Source organism: Amblyomma americanum, chromosome 1 (assembly GCF_052857255.1).
Source record: "Amblyomma americanum isolate KBUSLIRL-KWMA chromosome 1, ASM5285725v1, whole genome shotgun sequence".
NCBI lineage: Eukaryota > Metazoa > Arthropoda > Arachnida > Ixodida > Ixodidae > Amblyomma > Amblyomma americanum.
Window position 1 is genome coordinate 520,176,559 of NC_135497.1, and position 20,894 is coordinate 520,197,452.

General features: G+C 50.3%; 1 protein-coding gene across 1 annotated transcript in view; it reads right to left on the reverse strand.

The window, feature by feature from the left end:
- The window catches only part of LOC144128638 (uncharacterized), a 111,472-nt gene extending 93,843 nt beyond the window's left edge, over nucleotides 1-17,629 (reverse strand). Inside the window, exon 1 of the mRNA XM_077662187.1 lies at nucleotides 17,528-17,629. Coding sequence (XP_077518313.1) covers nucleotides 17,528-17,614 — 87 coding nt within the window. The 5' untranslated portion in view covers nucleotides 17,615-17,629. The remainder of the gene's footprint in view (nucleotides 1-17,527) is intronic.
- Nucleotides 17,630-20,894: the final 3,265 nt, after the last annotated feature.

Sequence of the window (20,894 nt, forward strand, 5' to 3'; positions counted from 1 at the left end):
CTTCCAGGTACCGCAAGGTTCAAACCCCTCTCCCTAAAATACTCAGCACTATAAGAACATCAAAATTTCTTTTAAAAAATGGCATTCCGGGAACGGGCCCTCGAATTGATTGGCCACTAGGTTTACATTGCCATGCCCCATACTTCACAGTATTGCTCAAACTCTCTCCCTTACCAAGTAAAAGAGAAATACACGAAATGCATCAAAGACACTCTCACTGTGTCGCCGGCTTCCTGAGAACCGTGACCTGGCGTCTCCCAGCATTACGGCAATTATCGATCTCAACCGAGCCGGTACACAGCCGCAAGTAACAAACTACTCGTCTTCGTGCCGACTGTTGACAGGCGCCCCCCCCCCCCCCCAAAAAAAAAAAAAAAAATCTGGAAAGCGGCGCCAGCCTGTCGTTGCTGCCTCTGAACGTGCGTCAGCGTCCCTTTTGTAAGTACACATACGGTTCGTTAACCTGGCCCACTTCTCGAGAGCCTTTGGTATGCCCGTCCTCGGGCTTCGGCGCCGCCGCGGCGTCTGCTCGCCGCGCCCGCACCTGACCTTAAGCTAGGCTTATTTGTTCTCAGCATCGCGCGAGCGTCAAGACCCGTTCGCCCGGCGGTGAGGACCCCTCAGACCTAGGTGGGGACATCTGTGGGGTTCCAGAAAAAACGTCCCTCCTCCTTCCCCTCCAGCTTTGTCTCTGTCTTGGCCGGTCAACGCTCGCCTGCGCGTTGGCCGGTAGCGCGAGAAATCCAAATACACAACAGTGGAGCTACTTGAGCGCAACAGGTGCAAATTCGCTTCTCGTATATCCTGCGCCTAATGCAAACACTAAACTCATCGGAGACTCTTTTACCTGGAACGCCTCGTATATTGCCAAATGAAATAAAACCGTCATCCGCTCTCTGTTCTTTGGCAGCGGGCGCTTTTCGGGGCGCAAGACGCGTCCATCTAACGACGGAGAAAAGAAAAAAAAAAGGGGGGGGGGGGTCTTCTTTTCTTGTGCCCGGTGGTGGTGGTCGAAACTTTATTACACACCGGCGAGTTTAGGACGCACAGGTCCTTGGGCACCCGCACGGCCCCACTGCACTGTGACGTTCCCACATGTCGGGGGGTCAGTCACAGAATCTACGGGTCCTGCTGAAGCGAGGAGAAATGAGTCAACAAGGCGGTAACCCGGGAAAACAATATTTTTTCTCTGCCTGAAGGCTAAACTGGTGGTCCGCTCACCGCTGGCTTTCAGGAGCCTCTGGTTGTAGGTCCGGCAGATCGGGGCTCCACTCCAATCGTCTCGCGTCGGCGGGCCGCGGCTGCTTCGGCTGTCCCGGGGTCTGCCTCTCTTCCCGGCGTCTCTCGGCTGGCGGTGCTGTGACGGGTCGAGGCCATAGGACTCGGGCGTTTCGGCTGGCGGTCAGTTTGCTACGGACGCTGAGGTCCGGCTTCGCTGACTATAGACCAGCGCGATATCTTGCGTCCGTTCGCCTCGCCCGTCTCTGCTCGACTCCTCTTCTTTGTCTCCGCTGCCCCCGCCGCGTCTGTTCGACCTTAGGCCACATTAGGTGAATGTGGCCTCAGCGAAAAACAGGCTGTGAGAATGTGGCCTAAGGCCACATTCTAAGGCCACATTCTCACAGCCGGTTTTTCGCTTCCTCCATAACCTCCGTCGCCGCCGGAGCCGACGGATGGCGCGAGGGAGCGGAATCCGCGGCCGCCGAATTGCTGTCTTGTTCACACTTCCCGGCCACCGCGTCGCCGCTCATCGTCTGTGTGTCGTCTGCTCACGGCGTACAGAGATGTGGCAAGAGTTTAATCGATGCTGTCTACATACCAACACCGTATGCACGCTTGCGTACGCTAAATGCAGCTATTTTGTCGGATGTTAAGCCATTTATAACATTCTCACATTTTAAACGCCTAGTGGCGCCATCTGGTGGACAGGACAGGAACCATTGTTGTCAACAAACCGACGCCCTTCTTAAGCCTAAAAGGCGAATCGTCACCCGAAATAAAAATTAAAGCAAATTTATCGCTCAAACGTTTTCTTATGGGCGAAATAAGACAAATCGAAAGAGCGCTAGCTCTTTTATGACCAGTAAACGCGCTAAAAAAGGCAGTAACAGCGACGAATTCAGTCCGAAGCGAGGCGTCCTGCATCGAAGGGAGCCGCCATGTTTGTCGCCGCGGGTACTCGCCTTCCTATTGGCTGACGAGATTGGGCGGATTTTTTCCCGGCGGCAGAATTCGGTCCTGGACCGATCGGCCTTTCCGCTGGGTATTCCGGCGGAATCTCTGCCGCGGCAGCGGATTCCGCTCGCTCTCGCCGCCGAATGTCCAAGTGTGAACGCACCAGGAGGGGGATGAATTTGAACCGGTTTCTCCCCCCAAATCGGGCCAGTCACAGCGCGAGCTCGCCTCACGTGACCCACGGCTTGCTTGCTGCTAGCGAGATGGGGCTGGCGAGCGTCGCGGCTTCGGCGGCGGCGATGCGTGGGTGCGCGGGCTCCCAGTACCCGGCCTAGCAAGCCATCGCCACAGGCCGGGCTGCCTGCGTCATAAGTCTCCGGGACATGAACGTTTGAGTGCAGTGGGGCCTTGCGAGTGCCCAAGGACCTGCGCGTCCTAAACTCCCCTGTGTCTAATAAAGTTTCCACCACCACCACCGGGCACAAGAAAAGAAGCCCCGCCCCCCCCCCCCCCCCCCTTTTTTTTTTCTCTGTCGTTAGATGCACGTGTCTTGCGCCCCGAAAAGCGCCCGCAGCCAAGGAACAGAGAGCGGATGACGGTTTTATTTCATTTGGCAATATACGAGTCGTTCCAGGTAAACGAGTCTCCGATGAGTTTAGTGCGTGCATTGGTCGCGGGATATACGATAAGCGAATTTGATCTGTTGCGCTCAAGTAGCACCACTGTTGTGTATTTGCATTTCTCGCGCTACCTGTCCACGCGCAGGCGAGGGTTGACTGGAAAAGACAGACAGAGCTGGAGGGAAGGAGAGGGGACGTTTTTCCCGGAACCCCACAGAGGTCCCCACCTAGGTCTGAGGGGTCCTCACCGCCGGGCGAGACGGGTCTGGACGCTCGCGCGATGCTGAGAACAAATAAGCCTAGCTTACGGTGAGGTGCGGGCGCGGCGAGCAGACGCCGCGGCGGTGCCGAAGCCCGAGGACCGGGCATACCAACGGCTCTCGAGAAGTGGGCCGGGTTAACGAAACGTAGGTGTACTTACAAAAGGGATGCTTACGCACGTTCAGAGGCAGCAACGACAGGATGGCGCCGCTTTCCAGATTTTGGGGCGACGCCTGTCAACAGTCGGCACGAAGACTAGTAGTTTTTTACTTGCGGCTGTATACCGGCTCGGTTGAGATCGATAACTGTCGTAATGCTTGGAGCCGCCAGGTCACGGGTTCTCAGGAAGCCGGCGACATGTGAGTGTGCCTTTGATGCATTTTCGTGTATTTCTCTTTTTACTTGGTAAGGGAGAGAGTTTGAGCGATACTGTGGAAGTATGGGGCATGGCACGTAAACCTAGTGGGCCAATCATTTCGAGGGCCCGTTCCCGGAATGCCATTTTTTAAAAGCAATTTTGATGTTCTTATCGTGCTGAGTATCTAGGGAGAGGGGTTTGAACCGTGCGGAACCTGGAAGACATGCCATGCAGTTTGTATACAAATCATGTGTTAGTTTGTTGTGATTGCGTGGTGCCAAATGAGGGACAGGCTCCTAGGTTTCAAAACCAGGCTCCGGAGCCTGAAAAAATGTTCTGAGCCAGATTTAGATCCATTGCATCTTCGGCGATGCCAAGGAGAGAAGATTTTCTCTCAGCCAGTTCCACGTAATCCCTCGCCGTTTATTCTGTTGTAAATATGTGAATTCCTGTACAAAGATTCAGTTTGTCTTCCTTCAGTCAAGTGTTGCCTGATCTCGTCTGTTATACCGCCTCGGACGGCGGGGCACCTGTTGTGGAGCCGAAGAACAAACCTTAACTTAGACAAAACCTTAAAAAAAAACACGGCCCGTGGACTATGGCGAACAGAGGGAGTTCGGGACGGTAACGAAGGTGGGGGGGGGGGGGGGGGGGGTGGAAGCCTGTTACCAGGTTTAAACCGAAGAGAAGGGGATGGCTGATGAAAAGAACAACCATTCAGGTGATGAAGACAAAAAGGAGGATAGAGTTGATCGGGCAGATAAGATAAAGGACAGAAAAACAATCTCAAATAAAAACATTATAAAGATAGTAAAGAGGATCAAGAAACGTGAGATGAAAACAACGGAGTAATAAAAAAGCGTATCATAGGAATAACATTGGAAGAAGTACGGAAAGCTGAGCAAGTTGGTTACTACTATCCGTGGTAAAGCAGCGCGCAAAAACACGAGGACGGAACAAACACGACGACACGAGCGCTGTGTCGAAGGCCGCCACCAACCCGCCGAGCTGACGGGTTTTAGCCGCTTCCCGCGATGAATGCTGCGTAGAAACCCCGTTTAGTTGTTGCTAACCTTTAGGGCCTCATTGATTCAATTAGCCGATACTGGTAAAATATTCTCCAAACCGTATTGCTAGCCTAATTCTCGAACGTTAGTATAAAGAACAATCTAGCAAGACCTGACAAACCATTCCTGTATTGATAACAGAGTTCATTACCCCCTACATATGCTCGATTTCGTTCACATTTGCCAGAACAATGTGGCTGCAGTGCGCGCAGCGCTTTAATAGTACCTTGCTATATTCGTATAAATATGTTTTGGTGCTGTACGCGTGGTGTTTCGCTGTAAAAATGTGGAATTCCGCAAAGTTATTTAACTGACTTCTAACTTTTGCCACGGCTTGCGAGATCGCATGTTTGTTCTGCGATAATAGTCAAGCAAAGCAACGCGCAAGCAGACAACAGACGACTTTCACCGCACCTTCGGCATCTCCTTCGGACTCCGCCACCGCCTTTTTTTTTTTTCTTTTCCACGCGGGAAAAACTTGGGAGGAGCGAGCACCCGCCCTAACTGGTTTGCCGGTCTCCGGCGCCTATTTCGATAAGAACACCGCGTCGCTCCGTTGCTGTCGCTGTTTTCGGCTCCGTCGTCGCCGCGCCGTAGAGGAAGCCGGCTGGGAGAATGTCGCCTGAGACGCACCATCTTTGCCCTAAACCTGAAGAAAAAGATAGGCTGGACTGGCGGCCGCTAAAGGTTGGGTGCCGAGCGAAAATAAAGACGCGAATTCTAAAGATAAGGAGACGATGCTGATTAAGCCTGTTCATCTTGCAAGAAGACCTTAGACAAAACTCCTGTAGAGAAGCCTGGAAGCAATTACACGACCCGCGTATTTCAAGATCATTAGTGCAGATTTCGTCGCGCAGATTCGGCGCGCTTCGCTTTACAACATTCATGGAACATGGCTGTTTGAATGGCGGATATCACGAGCCACGCGTCTCGGCGAGCGGGGTTGGCGATAAAAGGTCAATCCGTGGAGAAGTCGGACTGCTCGGGTTGAAATCGGAGCAGCCGGCTGCAAGTCTGAGAGATGGATCTCATTTAGCGGCGCCCCACTGCCCCCGCCTCTGTCTTGAAACACCCTCTCAGCAGCAGCAGCAAACCCACGCGTGAGTGCGCACTGACGAGTATATCTCGGCCAGTGTTACGGCCCCACGGGTAAGACAAGAAGTTCAGGCCTTCATCAGAACGGCGCGCGCAGGCGAGCGCCAGGGTTACAAATACGTACCGGCCGTTTAAGCCAAAACTTTCAAAAATTTTCAAATATAGGGTTTTTGGGGTAAAAAATGTGGCTTTTGCGGCATAGTATCAGTAATGCTAGCGGACACCAGAAAACCGGTGAATCGTCTCAGGGAGTAAGCTGGCTACCGAATTTTTTAATATTTAAATCTCTAAATTTAACACTTGGGCGCCTATTTGCAATCAGATTTGTAGGCGGTCGTTAGTAATAGCCAAATCAGCTTTTAGAATTTAGAAAACGCGTTTGCCCTGGGCGCTGTGGCTCGACAAAATTGGGCTTTTTAGACTAGTTACGTGGACTGGAGGGGTTGCCTTGCATGTATGTTTTTCGAGAGCGCGTGTATTTTGGTACGATGTAGCCAAATTTTGTCGAGCCACAGCGGCGAGGGTAATAGCGTTTTCGAAATTCTAAAAAGTGATATGGCTATTACTAACGGCCAGCTACAAATCTCTAATTGCAACCAGTTGCCTATCTGTGATAGGTAAAAAGTTAGGTATCAGAAATTAGTTAACCAGCTTACTACATAAGACAATTCGCCAGCGTTCCGGTGTCCGCCAACACTGGTAATCATTAGCTGCAAAAGCCATATTTTTACCCCAAAAAGCCTACTTTTCGAAAATTCTTGAAAGTCTTGCCTGAGACACCCCGCATTTGCGGCCAGTGCCGGGTTCAGGCACTCTGTCAGACTTTGGAATGAGCTGGCGGAGGGTGACTCCCGAGCGGGGGCATCACGAGCACATTCTGAATTTCAGAGCCGCAGCTGGGAAGGCAGGCTGTTCACTGAACTCTGATACCGGTTTTCATTCAACACACGCTGCTGCTCGAGGTATACTGCCGCTGCATACCTGCCGGACAACGCTGCGCAGTGAGCTTGATAAGAAATAATTATAATTGGTTTTTGGTGGAAAGGAAATGGCGCAGTATCTGTCTCATATATCGTTGGACACCTGAACCGCGCCGTAAGGGAAGGGATAAAGGAGGGAGTGAAAGAAGAGAGGAAAGTTTGCCAAATCATTTTTTTTAGACTTAAAACGACCCCAGGTATTCCTCAGTGTGATATAACCCGATTTCGAGTTGTTTGAAACAGTGACGAACTACGCATATTATGTGAGCTTTGATTCATAGGCCTGGCAGCGATGAACGCGGAAACGGAGCACAGAATCGCCGTTTGACCGCCGCTAGTCCGTAGCACAGAAACACCGCCTCGAATGGAGCGCCAGCAGCGCATCCAGGGAGCGCAGTGCTGAGCGGCGCCCTACGGACGCCCCTCCAGCCGCACGACGACGGAAGGGAGCGCCAATGAGCGTCGAGCGAAAGCGCTGTGCTCGTGTCTGCCATTTCAATCCCATTTTCCAATGAACCGCCGCACGTGCGCACGTAATAGGCCGCTGAAAAGCCCAGGCCCCCGGCTTCTCCCTACGTCCCGTCGACAACGCACTCCTCACCGGCCAGCTCAGAGGGAGACGCTTCTGTTATCCGGGAAGAGGGGAACCGCCCACCCGCTGCGGAAGCGCCGCTCCGGCATTGAAATAGCGAGCGCAGATTCTCCACTCCGTACGCAGTACCAGCCCCCGCGGCAACCTATAAACCCACCATTGTCTGAAGGATTCCAATCACATCCGGGAAACGTCCCCTCAACAGCTAGTTGTGAGCGACCGTAAACAGAATGCGTTACGAGGTGGCAGCGTACCACGCTCAGTCTCTTGCGTCGTTGCGAGCCATAGCAGCACTTTTCAGCAAAATGGGCATCCGCAAAGGCCGCCGCACTCGCGCAGATTTCTCAGGTACACGCATATAGCGTATTCAGCGTCAGCACGAGTCGTGGTATACTGCCGCTGCATACCTGCCGGACAACGCTGCGCAGTGAGCTTGATAAGAAAACCAGCAAACACCCCGACATGACATCTGTAGCGGAGCTAGCGCAACTGCCTTTACTCGGGAAACGTTTCAGCGTTTTGCAACCACGTCGTTAAAAACGTTTTCCGCCTTTCTCCTGTTCGGAAAAAGCCCTGCGCTAAACACAGCACGCACACATGCTGCCAGATGCACTGAGGCGGCGTCAGCGAAATGCCCGTCTTTTCAATCCCAACACGATTAGTGAATGCTTGCTCCGAGATCGTTTATACGTGAACTACGCGACGGAGACTGTGGAAGAGGCTTTCTCACTTTGTCGGGCGCTCTGTTTAGAGTTGGTTTAAAACGCCCATAACGTGCGTCTGCCTCGCAAAGGCAGCGTTGTCAAAGGTGATAATAGAGAGTTATAGCATATCGTTTCCGTGTTTACATTACCGTTTACCTTGTTACCGGACGCCGGATTTTCCGGTTAGCGCGGCGCACGCCAGAAGACGTTTTAGCGTACCGTCTCTCCCGTAACAAGTTACCGTAGGGCTAAACCGAGTGATGATGATGGCAGATGTCCAGCTTTTAATGATAAAAAACGGATGCATTGCAATCATTTCTATGAAGTGAAATGCTACACTTTAAAAATACTTTTCTCTGCATATAAGGACATACCGACTGCACTTCAGCTAACAGCCGACTCAGCGACTTTTCAAATGTGCCCGTGAAGCTAGACACCTTTGCCTACCCTGGCCAGTAGACAATTTCACTACGTAGACCTCAGTAAGCTTGCATACACAGCGCACGTTGTGTTGCGAGCGCTGTAAAAAAAAAAGCACAACTACGACACCTGTTCGCCGTGCCGCAACGTCGCTTTTTTGTGTGTTTGGATGGGAACACTGTGGCGCCATCTAGTGGTAGTAAATTAAAGCGCGCCAACACCGGGCCGGAGAAACTTTTTATTTTCTGAAATTACTGATGAATATTGCCAGAGAATTACCAGTCTTTTTTGAGGAAAAAATCATGAAAATATAGAAAAATGTTAAATCGGGCACGGAACTGAAGAGCTGCAGTGTAGTCGTTGCTATTTGGCTATGTACACGACAGATAGTCAGGCTTAACTGCTCAAAAATCGGCACATAATCTCAAAAACATGGCCTAGTTGTTACTCAAACCTCAACGTATGAATGAGAGTTTGCAAATTAAAAGCGAATGCCTTCATATATAGCGAGAAATGGCGCCGAAGAACGCGGCGGCGGTGCTGTATTTGGTCCGAAGCGGCGTGCAGGGCGCCGCCATGTTTGTTTACAAGCGACCGCTAACTCTCCGCAACGCTAAAAGGGATTCCGTAAAGTGTTTGCGGACCGGTAAGTGGCGGCGCATGCGCAGACGTCGCTTGCCGGGCCCGGTACACGATAACGATATGCTATAACTCTCTAATATTGCGCGTTCGATTTCTAAAGTTGTCTCGAGGTCGGTTGTACAGGTCAGAGACTGAAACGTTCCCAGGTGCGAGCAACGAGCCCCATGTGTTAGGCTGCGCCTGCGCGGTGCCGAAAGCAGCGGCGTCATGCAGGTGGCTTCGCCGTGCAGCTCCGGGCAGACGTTGGTGAAGCATGCGCAGAGATCGTGATAGAGAGATAGCGAGAGAGGTCCTTGTAAGTCAACCTGTTTACGCATTTGGTTTGGTTTTGTTTGGTTTATGGGGTTTAACATCCCAAAGCGACTCAGTCTATGAGAGACGCCGAAGTGGAGGGCTCCGGAAATTTCCACCACCTGAGGTTCTTTATCGTGCACTGACATCCCACAGTACACGGGCCTCTAGAATTTCGCCTCCATCGAAATTCGACCGCCGCGGCCGGGATCGAACCCGCGTCTTTCGGGTCAGCAGCCGAGCAGTATAACCACTGAGCGACCGCGGCGGCTGTTTACGCAGTTAACTCAGGTAAACGGTGCTTTGGGTCTACCAGGAATTACCTTAAACCTACCTTGCACACAACGGGTAGTATGAACCAACCGGTCAACCAGTCTTCAAGCCTCCCACATGAAAATGAAAGTGAAAATTGGTTTGTGGGGAAAGGAAATGGCGCAGTATCTGTCTCACATATCGGCGGGTACCTGAACCGCGCCATAAGGGAAGGATAAAGGAGGGACTGAGAGAAGAAAGGAAGAAGCGCCGTAGTGGAGGGCTCTGGAATAAATTCGACCACATGGGGATCTTTAACGTGCACTGACATCGCACAGCACACGGGCACCTTTGTGTTTCGCCTCCATCAAATCTCTCCCACATCGCCCGTCAAATAAATTGGCACAGTTAAGAGTTCGACGGAAATCAGTTTGCTCAGGCATGGTGATCCGATGAAATGAAGCAGTCAATGACCACATTGGAGTCGAGAAAATAAAAGTCGTTTCGAAGCACGTACGGGTTTCCTGTTCAGAGTGAGCAAAACACAAGAGATGACGGATTTGTATACGAAGAACATGACGCAATGATTTGGTGCAGGTGCTTGGCACAGGGCTTTCATTTTTGTTTAAATCTGTTTGCGTTCTCTTGGTGATTAGGGATTGAAGCAGAAGGCGCGTCATCGTGTTCTACTCTATGGATAAGATAGAGGCATCCACCACTGTCGTGTGCGTGATCCGTGAGCGCATTTAACGCGATAGCGTCAAGAAACACGTGTCGCAGAAAAGCCGGCGTCGGCGTCAGTGTCGTCGACCGTGAGCGAAAAATCCCGAGAAGCAACCTAGGTGGACCACCTAGGTCATGTGGCGTCATCACAGCCTGCCCACCGCACCGGACTGTGAACAAACTGCGCACCGTGGGAGGTGGCAGTTAATGATTGGTTGCGAGAGGTTGCTCGAGAAGAGCAACCTGGGTCGCACAAGCCCCACCGGTGGCCCACTGCGCCAGGAGTGGTATGAGGACTCTGAGCGATAGATGAATGAAAGTAGAGTATGACCAATACCGCATATATGGGCATTAGAGAGTTATAGCATATCGTTACCATGTTTACGTTACCGTTTACCGGGCCCGGCAAGCGACGTCTGCACATGCGCCGCCACGTACCGTTCCGCAAACACTTTACGGAATCCCTTTTATCGTTGCGGAGAGTTAGCGGTCGCTTGTAAACAAACATGGCGGCGCCCTGCACGGCCGCTTCGGACCAAATACAGCACCGCCGCCGCGTTCTTCGGCGCCATTTCTCGCTATATATGAAGGCATTCGCTTTTAATTTGCAAACTCTCATTCATACGTTGAGGTTTGAGTAACAACTAGGCCATGTTTTTGAGATTATGTGCCGATTTTTGAGCAGTTAAGCCTGACTATCTGTCGTGTACATAGCCAAATAGCAACGACTACACTGCAGCTCTTCAGTTTCGTGCCCGATTTAACATTTTTCTATATTTTCATGATTTTTTCCTCAAAAAAGACTGGTAATTCTCTGGCAATATTCATCAGTAATTTCAGAAAATAAAAAGTTTCTCCGGCCCGGTGTTGGCGCGCTTTAACTTACTGCCATTAGATGGCGCCACAGTGTTCCCATCCAAACACACAAAAAAGCGACGCTGCGGCATGGCGAAGAGGTGTCGTAGTTGTGCTTTTTTTTTACAGCGCTCGCAACGCAACGTGCGCTGTGTATGCAAGTTTAGTGAGGTCTACGTAGTGAAATTGTCTACTGGCCAGGGTAGGCAAAGGTGTCTAGCTTCACGGGCACATTTGAAAAGCCGCTGAGCCGGCTGTTAGCTGAAGTGTAGTCGGTACGTCTTTATATGCAGAGAAAAGGATTATTAAAGTGTAGCATTACACTTCATAGAAATGATTGCAATGCATCCGTTTTTATCATTAAAAGCTGGGCATCTGCCATCATCATCACTCGTTCTAGCCCTACGGTAACTTGTTACGAGAGAGACGGTACGCTAAAACGTCTTCTGGCGTGCGCTGCGCTAACCGGAAAATCCGGCGTCCGGTAACACGGTAAACGGTAACGTAAACACAGTAACGATATGCTATAACTCTCTATTAACCCATTCACCCTATCGCGTCATACCCTTATCTGTCCCCTCGAATTTTTTTGTCATTAGGGCTACAAACGCAGTTAAAGTTCCCCATCAGAACGACGTGACGCTAAAAAACAACTACTCTTTGCCTAAGCGCAGAAAGCATAGACGTAATGAACCGCCACAACTCGCCATACATCGGAGTCGCAACGTATGAACCGACCCTCCGTATCTAATCGGTACACAAGGTCAGAATAGGGCATGCTCGTTTTCAGAAACAGGAGACAACCCGCTGAAAGAGTGTGACGCAAACGTTGTCATCTCCCAGGTCTAGGCTCCCCAAGACAGCTCGTGACATCCGTTGCTGAAGGCCTGTTAGAAACGATAAACGCTGGGAAACAGGCAACGACAAGTGGGCATAATGCAAAAAAACAGCGCGAACAAACGGGGACTAGACGAAGAATACACAGGAACAAGCGCTGACTCTCAACTAAAGTTTAATCACAGGAAGCACACTTATAAAAGGAAACAGCAAACGAAAAAAAAACACAAAATCAGAACGCATGTGTTACTATGTGATGTCCAGATATGCAACCTCACAGTCACGCAGGAGCAGGGATGGTTGGCTGACACATAATCTTGGTTTCTTTGTCATGTTATACGCCTCGATAATTTCCCTGGTCAACTGGTCGGGGTGTTTGTACAAAATGTCAGTAAAATGCAAGGACGGAAAACATGATTGACACTCTCGGCAATGATCAACTAGATTAGTGGAGCGATTAGATTCTAATGAATTGAGATGTTCTCCGAGTCGTGTGTTAATACAACGTCCCGTTTGCCCAATGCATATCTGACCACAGGATAGGGGGATTTTATAAACTACCCCTTTGGAGCACGGCACAAAACTTTTAGCGTGCTTAACACCACAGGACGCTACAGATTTCTTGGGGTTGCGGGACTTATTTTCTACTGCTGAACAAATTTTACTGAGCTTATTCGGGGCCGAAAAAACCACATCAACTTTATACCTATGGGCCACATTTTTAAGACCTTCAGGCTCATGAGCGCACCGGCTGACACACCGCTTTAAAAAGGTGACGCAGAACGGCAACGTCCGAGTCGTGCTTACTGCACCAGATAAACTCGGCAAACTGTGCAAGGCTGTTAAAGATGTCTCAAAACAGAAAAAAAAAACATTGCCTGATAAAACATCAAATGCCGTATGTGGCTTGCACGACCAATGTGGTGTACAGAATTCCCTTGTCACGTGGAAATTACTACATCGGCCAAACTCGCCGTTGTATCAATGTTCGGCTAATGGATCACAAGCTGGCTGTCGATGCACTATTGTGTTCGGGACACTTGGCGGCACATTGTAAATGTTGTGAGGATAAGTGTGCTCCGATGTATAATCAGACACGGGTCATTTTTTCAAGTTCAGAGGAGAAGGAGCGTGAAATACTGGAAGGCTTCCTCATTTACATGGAACGACAGTCGTGCGAAAGCAACCCATCCTTATCATTGTCATCGAAAAAATTACAATTCTTGAACCGGAAGGTGCCGTTGCACATGCGCTTTAGGATGGGATCTTTTCTACATGTTTTGCCTATATATTGAATGTGTCTGGAATAAAAACCAGCCGATGTCTAGCGTTCCTGGTGTCCATCTGTCGCCTGTCCTTGTGTTTAGTGCTAGTTACCATGCGCATTGAATCGATATAACTCTGCCGCAAGGTCGCAGGGCGTCCCGAATGTACACATCCTCCAGATGTTCGGAATCCAGAGGAGTTTCATCTTGACTGCCTTCGGCTCTGGGTCAATTACAATGCACCGACGGTTTTTAACGCGATAGCGTTAAGTGCCCCGTGTCGCAGAAAAGCCGGTGTCGTCGGCGGCGTTAGCTGTGAGCGAAAAATCCCAGAAGCGCGCACGTAGCGCCATCAGGCGGCGCCCACTAAAACCACTCCCTCCTCCTCCTCGCAATGTACCCCACTGCCCCAACAGATAGCAAGCGACGGCAGCGACTCCCGATCGTCTCGTTCGGGCGCAGTGGGGCCGTGCGGGCACGCAGGAATCACGCGGTGAGCGGCGAACAACGCAGCGCACATCCAAAGCGCGTTCACTACGAAGCTTGCGGCTTGCTGCCCGTTCGTTCGGCGCGGAAGGCATGCTGGCGTTCTTGGCATCGGGTTTGTCGAGAACGATGTACGAGAACGAACTACGACTGCAACTTGACTCCCGCGCGTTTCGGCAAGGCGCCTAGCGCTGTTCTACGTGGTTTGCCGCTCCGCGCGTCCGTTTCACCCTACGCAGCACAGCGATTTGTCTAAAGCCACAACTCGATGCACACATCCTAGGCGTACGGCGGAGTGCCTACGCGCCCAGCGCCGCGCCGCGACGGGCGTCGAAAAAAGGCATCCACCTCCATGCTCCCTGTGCTGGCGCATTCCCCCTCTCGTCCGACCGAAGGAATTTCAAGCGTGAAAAAAGGGGATTTGGGGGCGCTGAAAGGACAACTTAAACCGTGAAGAAAAGTTCCAAGAACCTGAGAGAACTTCAAGCCACGAAGAAAAGTCCCCGAGAGCCCCGCGGGCCTCCTATTGTAAACTGGACCCCGCTTCCGACACGCCCGCAAGCGGGGTCCAGATGTACAGATATCTGCGCCCTGCGCGCGCATCGCGCTTTGCACATGCGCAGACAGGATCCAGCGTACGACCATGCGCGTAGGCGCTCCGCCGGTACGCGTAGAATGTGTCCATCGAGTTGGGGCTTAAAGCCCGTTTCACATGCAAGCGAAAATGCCAGCGAATCCTGTCGCAGCGACGGAAAAACCTGTTTCGACCCGTCGCGGCGGCTCGGCGGGCCGGAGCGACGGGGTTCCAACGAGTTGGAAATTTTCGCAGCGACAGAGCGATAGCTCCGCCCCCTGACCAATGACTGCACGGCGGAAAAGCCACGTGACAAGAAGAGGATTCGTGCGGGAAAGACGACAATGTTTGTATGCTACACGCGCTTCCGACACCACGACAACATGTCGCGTGGACTGTTCAATGAGGTGCTGATCATCGAAGTATCCAAGCGCCCACTTCTATGGGATGTTAAAGATAACTTCCGCAATAAGTCGACCAAGGAGTCCCTTTGGGAAGAAGTGAGGGACGCAATTCGAGCAATTGATGACACCGGTAAGTGAAAGCACGCTTTGTGGCGAGCTCGAAGATTATCAGCCATATTTTTTCATTGTGCAGCCAACAAATTTTCCTCGTCACACTGGCAGGATTCTGCAGCGTGTCAAAAACTGTTTTATGTCCCCGCGCATTCCTGCGTACTGCTCGGTGTTTATTTTTCGGTGCGCCGGCTATTGTGCGTAGATGAGCTGTATGAGAATTGTCGGCATCACGCAGCCGTGAGCAAATGTTTTTGGTTCTTAAGACACGCTAGCTGCAACATTTTGTACCCTTCACTTCAATCGTGAAATGCACGACGTGCACGTTTTCATGTTCTCAGCTACGTTTGTAATTGCGGGAGGCGACCTTTCTCAGGCGTGGAGTTAATCCGGGCGCTGAGAGCCTAGTAAAATCGTCTCTTGCGTGTATGTAGAGCGAGCGCTCCGTCCCGCGGCACTGCCCGCTCATCGTAGTCTTGTACGTAGCATTAATCTGCAGCTTCTGAACCGCGCAAAATCATCTCGTGCGTGTCCGCAAAATAAATCATTCATCATGTGTGTGCCTCAGTTCAGTCATGCATGCATGCATAATCAGTAAAACTGCCTTTTAGAAGAAAAAAAAAAACTCGTGCTTCCGTACTGAATCGTGTGTTGTAAACATTTTCTGCAATATTCTTGTGTGCTAACAGATGAGAATTTGTACATGTTCATGCTAAACTTTGGGCCACATGTCTGCCATTGTTTCCTAATTTGCTCTATACTGCTCCATATTTCAGTAACAGTTGAGGAGATTATTGCTCGGTGGAAAAATCTAAAAGATACGTACAGGCGAAAAACTAAACACGAAAAAGATGGGAAGAAGACTGGGTCAGGAGCCACTGCAAAGACGGCCTGGCCACATTTAAAGCAGATGGAGTTCCTGAGGGACTCCATGGAAACGAGACGGTAAGCAATTATACTAATGATGAATTGAATGTGTAAGTGACAGCAATTAACAGCCTGTACATTCTACTCAGGAGCTTCTGCAACCTCGACGCAGTGAGCCACGTGCAGGTGGCCAGCGCAGCAGCCGAGACGAGCCACGCCAGCTGCAGCCCAGCATCGCCAGGCTCGAAAGAAGTAGAAGCATCGCCAAATGAATTTGAATGCATGTATAGTGTCCCAGGCCTTCCTGATGAACCAGGACCATCCTGTATGGCAGCAACTTCACCAGAGGTTCTCCCACATAGGGGAAACAAGCGACAGAAGAAAAGGCGGCAGGAAGTTGAGGCTGCTGACAGGGACATACAGGCCGTGCGAAGTGCAATTGCAGCGCACAGGCCAATGGTTACACCGCACGTACGGACTTAAAAAAAGATGTTATTACCATCAAGATAACAAGTAGTTGATATTTAAAAAAGAAGAGTTCTTTATTTCTTAGCAAAATTTGAGTAATCATGGCAAAATAATGCATAAACATTGTCCATGTTGACGTTTGCAAACCACCGAAACCAACCGCGAGCTCGTATTCTTTGCCAGCAACACTGAGATTCGCAGCGGCAGTAAACGCTGTGGAGCGACGCATGTGAAACGGAACCCTGCGAAAAGCATCGCTGCGCCGTGCCGCTGGTCGCTGAGTTCGCTCAATCGCTTGCATGTGAACCGCCCTTAACGGGCAAGGCATCGCGCCGAACGGGCGATGGCGTTCCGTGGACTCCCTAGCAGTGCTGCAACACACTGTCGCGTTCCACTGTTAAAGGCGAAGCTTAAGCATTTCCCATTTCAAAGCGAAAAGCTTTACTGGCCGCGAACTTGCGATTTCACCGTGGCGGTACTCCGAGGAGGCACATGACGTCACAACGCGCGCCTAGCCACGGATATTTCTCTCTCTCTCGCTCCCTAGTCACTACTGCGCATGCGCCACTAGCAGCACCGAGCCACTGGTGTTCCGCCGCTGCGCAGCGTCGCGCCTTTCCTGAAAATACCGCTTTCAATTTTCTCTTTCTTTCTCTCCCTCCTTTATCCCTTCCTTTACGGCGCGGTTCGGGTGTCCACCGAGATATGTGAGACGGTTACTGTGCCATTTCCTTTCCTCAAAAAGCAAACAAAACAAGTGACCCGATGGCGTTCATAGAGTTCATTGGCGTTGACAACTTTGCAAAGGCTGTTTATTTTCACAAAAGGAAAGGCGCACAACCGGCTCCGTGGGTCAGTGGAAACCACTATCTCGTTTTCATGTACGTGGCGTTGGTGTCCAACTGCAAAGCCTGCTTTGATTGCGTTCCGCACACTGGATAGGCAGCGCGCCCTCCGTGCCACCCTGGGAGGTGGCGTGCAGTTAATGGCTGATCGCGAGAGATTTATCATCAAATGAACGCTGCGGCCTAGCTATTGCTGCAGTGCCGCATGTCAGCCACAACGCTGTCAGCGCTAATGCATTCAGGCCACATCTCTATCTCAGCACCGCCACATGTATCACGAATGAGGCGTCCGCATATTCACGGAGCCAGTTAATTATGCGCCCTTCCTTTCCTCAAAGCCATCGCCCTCTAGAACAGTGTCAACACCACAGTGAACGCCGACATGTTTCGCTTTGTATATCGAGGATTAGCCGAGGTAATCCACATTAATTTTTTTACTAGCACTTCTCCGGTGCTAATGAGTTTTTCCTTTGCTAACGCTGACTTGCAGCTAACCATCCATACCTGAAACATGAAACAGTCCGATGGGGCTAATATCACTCAGGTCGATGACGGAGCGTCTCGAAAGTTCTGAGCAAGGTAGGGACGTCCAGCAAGATCCGCATGCAGAAACACAGTATTGAAGACGAGCTTACCCGCAGGCAGACGTTGGATGACTGTACGATACGTACTGCTGTCGGCTGTCGCCGCAGCAATACCTTGACCCAGGGCCGATTGATCATTGATGGATAACATTGAAAAAGCTACTGCCGCAGCAGACCACACCTCGCGTTAAACTGCAACACGTTCTCGCGCAGTGCATAAGCCCGTCGTCAACTTCATCGACTTCCATCTGCGTGGAAGTCACGAAAGAAAGAAAACGGGCTTAAATCGCGCTTTCAGGTACGTGGAATTGGTGCCCACCTGCAAAAGCCTGCGTTCGCACAATATTTTTCGGTTAGCAACAATAAACCGCCAATTTTTTTTTTTTACATATCACAGCTCTAAGTCTAACGAAGACGGCTTCTTTCATTTCTTGCACGCCAGTAAAGAAGGCAGCGAGAAGGGGAGCCGTAGAAGCAGCGCGCCTTCAACACGCTTGGTGAGAAGAAACATATAAACACAGACGGGACCCCGAGATACTGGTTGTGAGCGGAAGACGCATCAAGTGGACAATGGGCGAAGATTACTGGCGTCGATCACCCAAACAAGGGAGGATGAATGTAAGAGGAGGCGGAGGTCAATTTCCTGCGGCGCGTGTTGGCGGGTTTGTGAACTAGGAGCGCGAGAGCATAGCCTCCGAGATCAGCAAATCGGGAATCTCGGAGGCCATAGCATAAGCCAGAATATTGGTTACGCCTTTATGCGTCAAGAAAAATTTCCACTCTCACCGCTGTAGGCATGATTGCAGTTAAGGCAAGGCATCATATTGAAAACACTTGGACCGTGTTCTGTGGTAATCTACGTTTTACGTTCATTATAGCTCGTTGCGCCGCTTATTCGGTAGCGCGTGGCTCACTCGCAAGTCGAATCTCGAAAATACACGAAAAGCGCTTCTTCGCTGATGCCATGTACTACGTATGGGATACCTGCTCGTGCGCGAAAAGTCCAAGATCAGTGGTGGACTCATCCGTGGCTTGCTCGTGTATGTTCGTTGTGAAGTGGCTCAGATAACCGTTCGCTGAAGTTCCCAGCGCACTCTAACTAAATTTTGAGATCGTCTTGCTACTTGGAGATGTGCGCACCCATATTGTTTGAATTAAAATCCAAGTACCCGGCGGTGTGCGTAGGTTTTCTATGCAACGTGAAGGAAAGGCGGCTACCTTGTCGTTGGACCAAAACAACCAAGAATATAAGGCTGTTTTCTTGCTGAAATTCGACCATAAACTTCAAGCTTGGGTCAACGCCGTTCAGCTCGTGCAGGAACCGTGACGCGTGTTCTTTCTGTAAAATGCAAAAGCGGTTCTCGACAGGACGATCTGGATCTAAGCAAGTTGGTTAGCCTTGGACGCTATGCAGAAGAGGCGAACAGCTGGTGAGGATCCGCTAACTGCAGATCTGTTCAAGGACGGTGGAGACATTCAGGGAGAAAAACTGGCCACCCTGTATACGCAATGCATTACGACCTTGAGCGTATCGGAATCTTGTAAGAACGCTAACATTATCTTAATCCATAAGAAATGGGACGCAAAGCGCTTGAAAAATTGCAGAATTATCAGCTTACTGTCCGTTGCCTACAAGGTATTTACTATGGTAATCGCTAATAGAATCAGGACACCTTACGCTTCACATAAAGAACCGGACAGGCTTTCGTAACAGTTACTCGACAATGGCCATATTCACACTATCAATTAGGTGACAGAGAAATGCGCAGAATATAACCAGCCCCCATATAGAGCCTTCATAGATTACTAGTAAGTATTTGACAGAGTCAAAACCTCAGCAGCCATGTAGGCACGACGAAGTCAGGGTGCAGAAAAGTCATACGTAAAAATAATGAACGACATTCATAGAGGCTGCACAGCCTCCAGAGTCCCCCATAAAGAAAGCAATAAAATCCTAATAAACGACGGGTGTCAGGCAGGGAGACACGATCTCTCCAATGCTATTCACCGCATGTTTACAGCAAAGCATTCGGGGACTTGGGTTAAATGAAGGTAAAAGTTCATGGAGAATATCTCTGTAATCTGCGATTCGCTGATGACATTACGTTGCAAATAAGTCAGGGGAAGAATTGCAAAGCATGATCAATGACTTAGACAAAACAGAACGGCGGGTCTGAAAATTAATATGCAGGAAACCAAAACGATGCTCAACAGTCTTGGAAGGGAACAGTTGTTTGCGATAGGTAGAAATGTGCTGGAAGTAGAAAGGAAATACGACTACTTAGGACAGGCACTGACCGCCGATCCGGACCACGAGAATGAAATAACTGTAGAAGAATAAAGATAGGATGGAGCGCACTTCGCAGGTACTTTCGTGTCATGAATGGCAGCTTACCGCTACCACTCAAAAGAAAACACCTCTGAGGCGGAAACGTGAAGGATGACGAAAAGGACTGAACGTTTAATGGAGGACAACGCAGCGAGCTATGAAAAGGAAACTGATAGGTGTAAAGTTAAGAGACTGGAAGCGGGAAGAGTGGGCCAGGGAAGAAATGCAAGTTAATGACATCCTGTTCGAAATGAAGAGGAGCAAATGGGCTTGGGAAGGGCATTTAATGCGAAGGCAAGATAACCGATGTTCGTTAAGGGTAACGGAGTGGATACCAAGAGAAGGCAAGCAAGCGTAGCAGAGGGCGGCAGAAAGTTAGGTGCGCGAATGAGATTAAAACGTTTGCGGGGATAAGGTATCCGCAGGCTGACACATGAACAGGTTAGTTGGTGAGATATTGGAGAGGGATTTGTCCTGCATTGAGCGTAGTCAGGCTGATGATGATGAGACGCTGCAAATAAACGGTAGCGACATTGTTATGAGCTGTTTACTTATATTTCTTTCTGTTTCATGCACTCAAAGGTATGTTAGCTACTGTTTCCGTTTCACTTCGACAGCTGCAACAGTGGCCCCTGGCGAAAATTCCGGCGTTATCAGTGGGCAGCCTCGGTGAATGAAGCCTCTATGCTGCACAACGCCTCCACCCACTAGAAGCCCCCGCATCGGCGCAACGAAAAGGCGACGAGGAAACCGAATTCAAAGACTCGGTAGGAACGTCAGCTGCCCTACAGAACGAAGCATCCCCCACGCCCCTCGACCCACCTTCATCGGCCCTGCAAAGTCAATCATTCGGGTAAAAACATCAGAGCAATCATCGAGGGTAAATCAAACAGCTTTCTCACATCAGGTTTCATTACCGCCCGGTCTGTTTTTTTGTTTTTTTTTCCTAACTGCATGCTGTATTTTGTAAGCTACTCCTACATACTGTTTGTCAAGAATTTTGTTTCGTGTAGCTGTCGAATTTCCTTTGTTATCTTCGTTATTGTGCAAAGCTGTTTTGCCTAACTTTGTCTTCGTTCGCTAAATCCA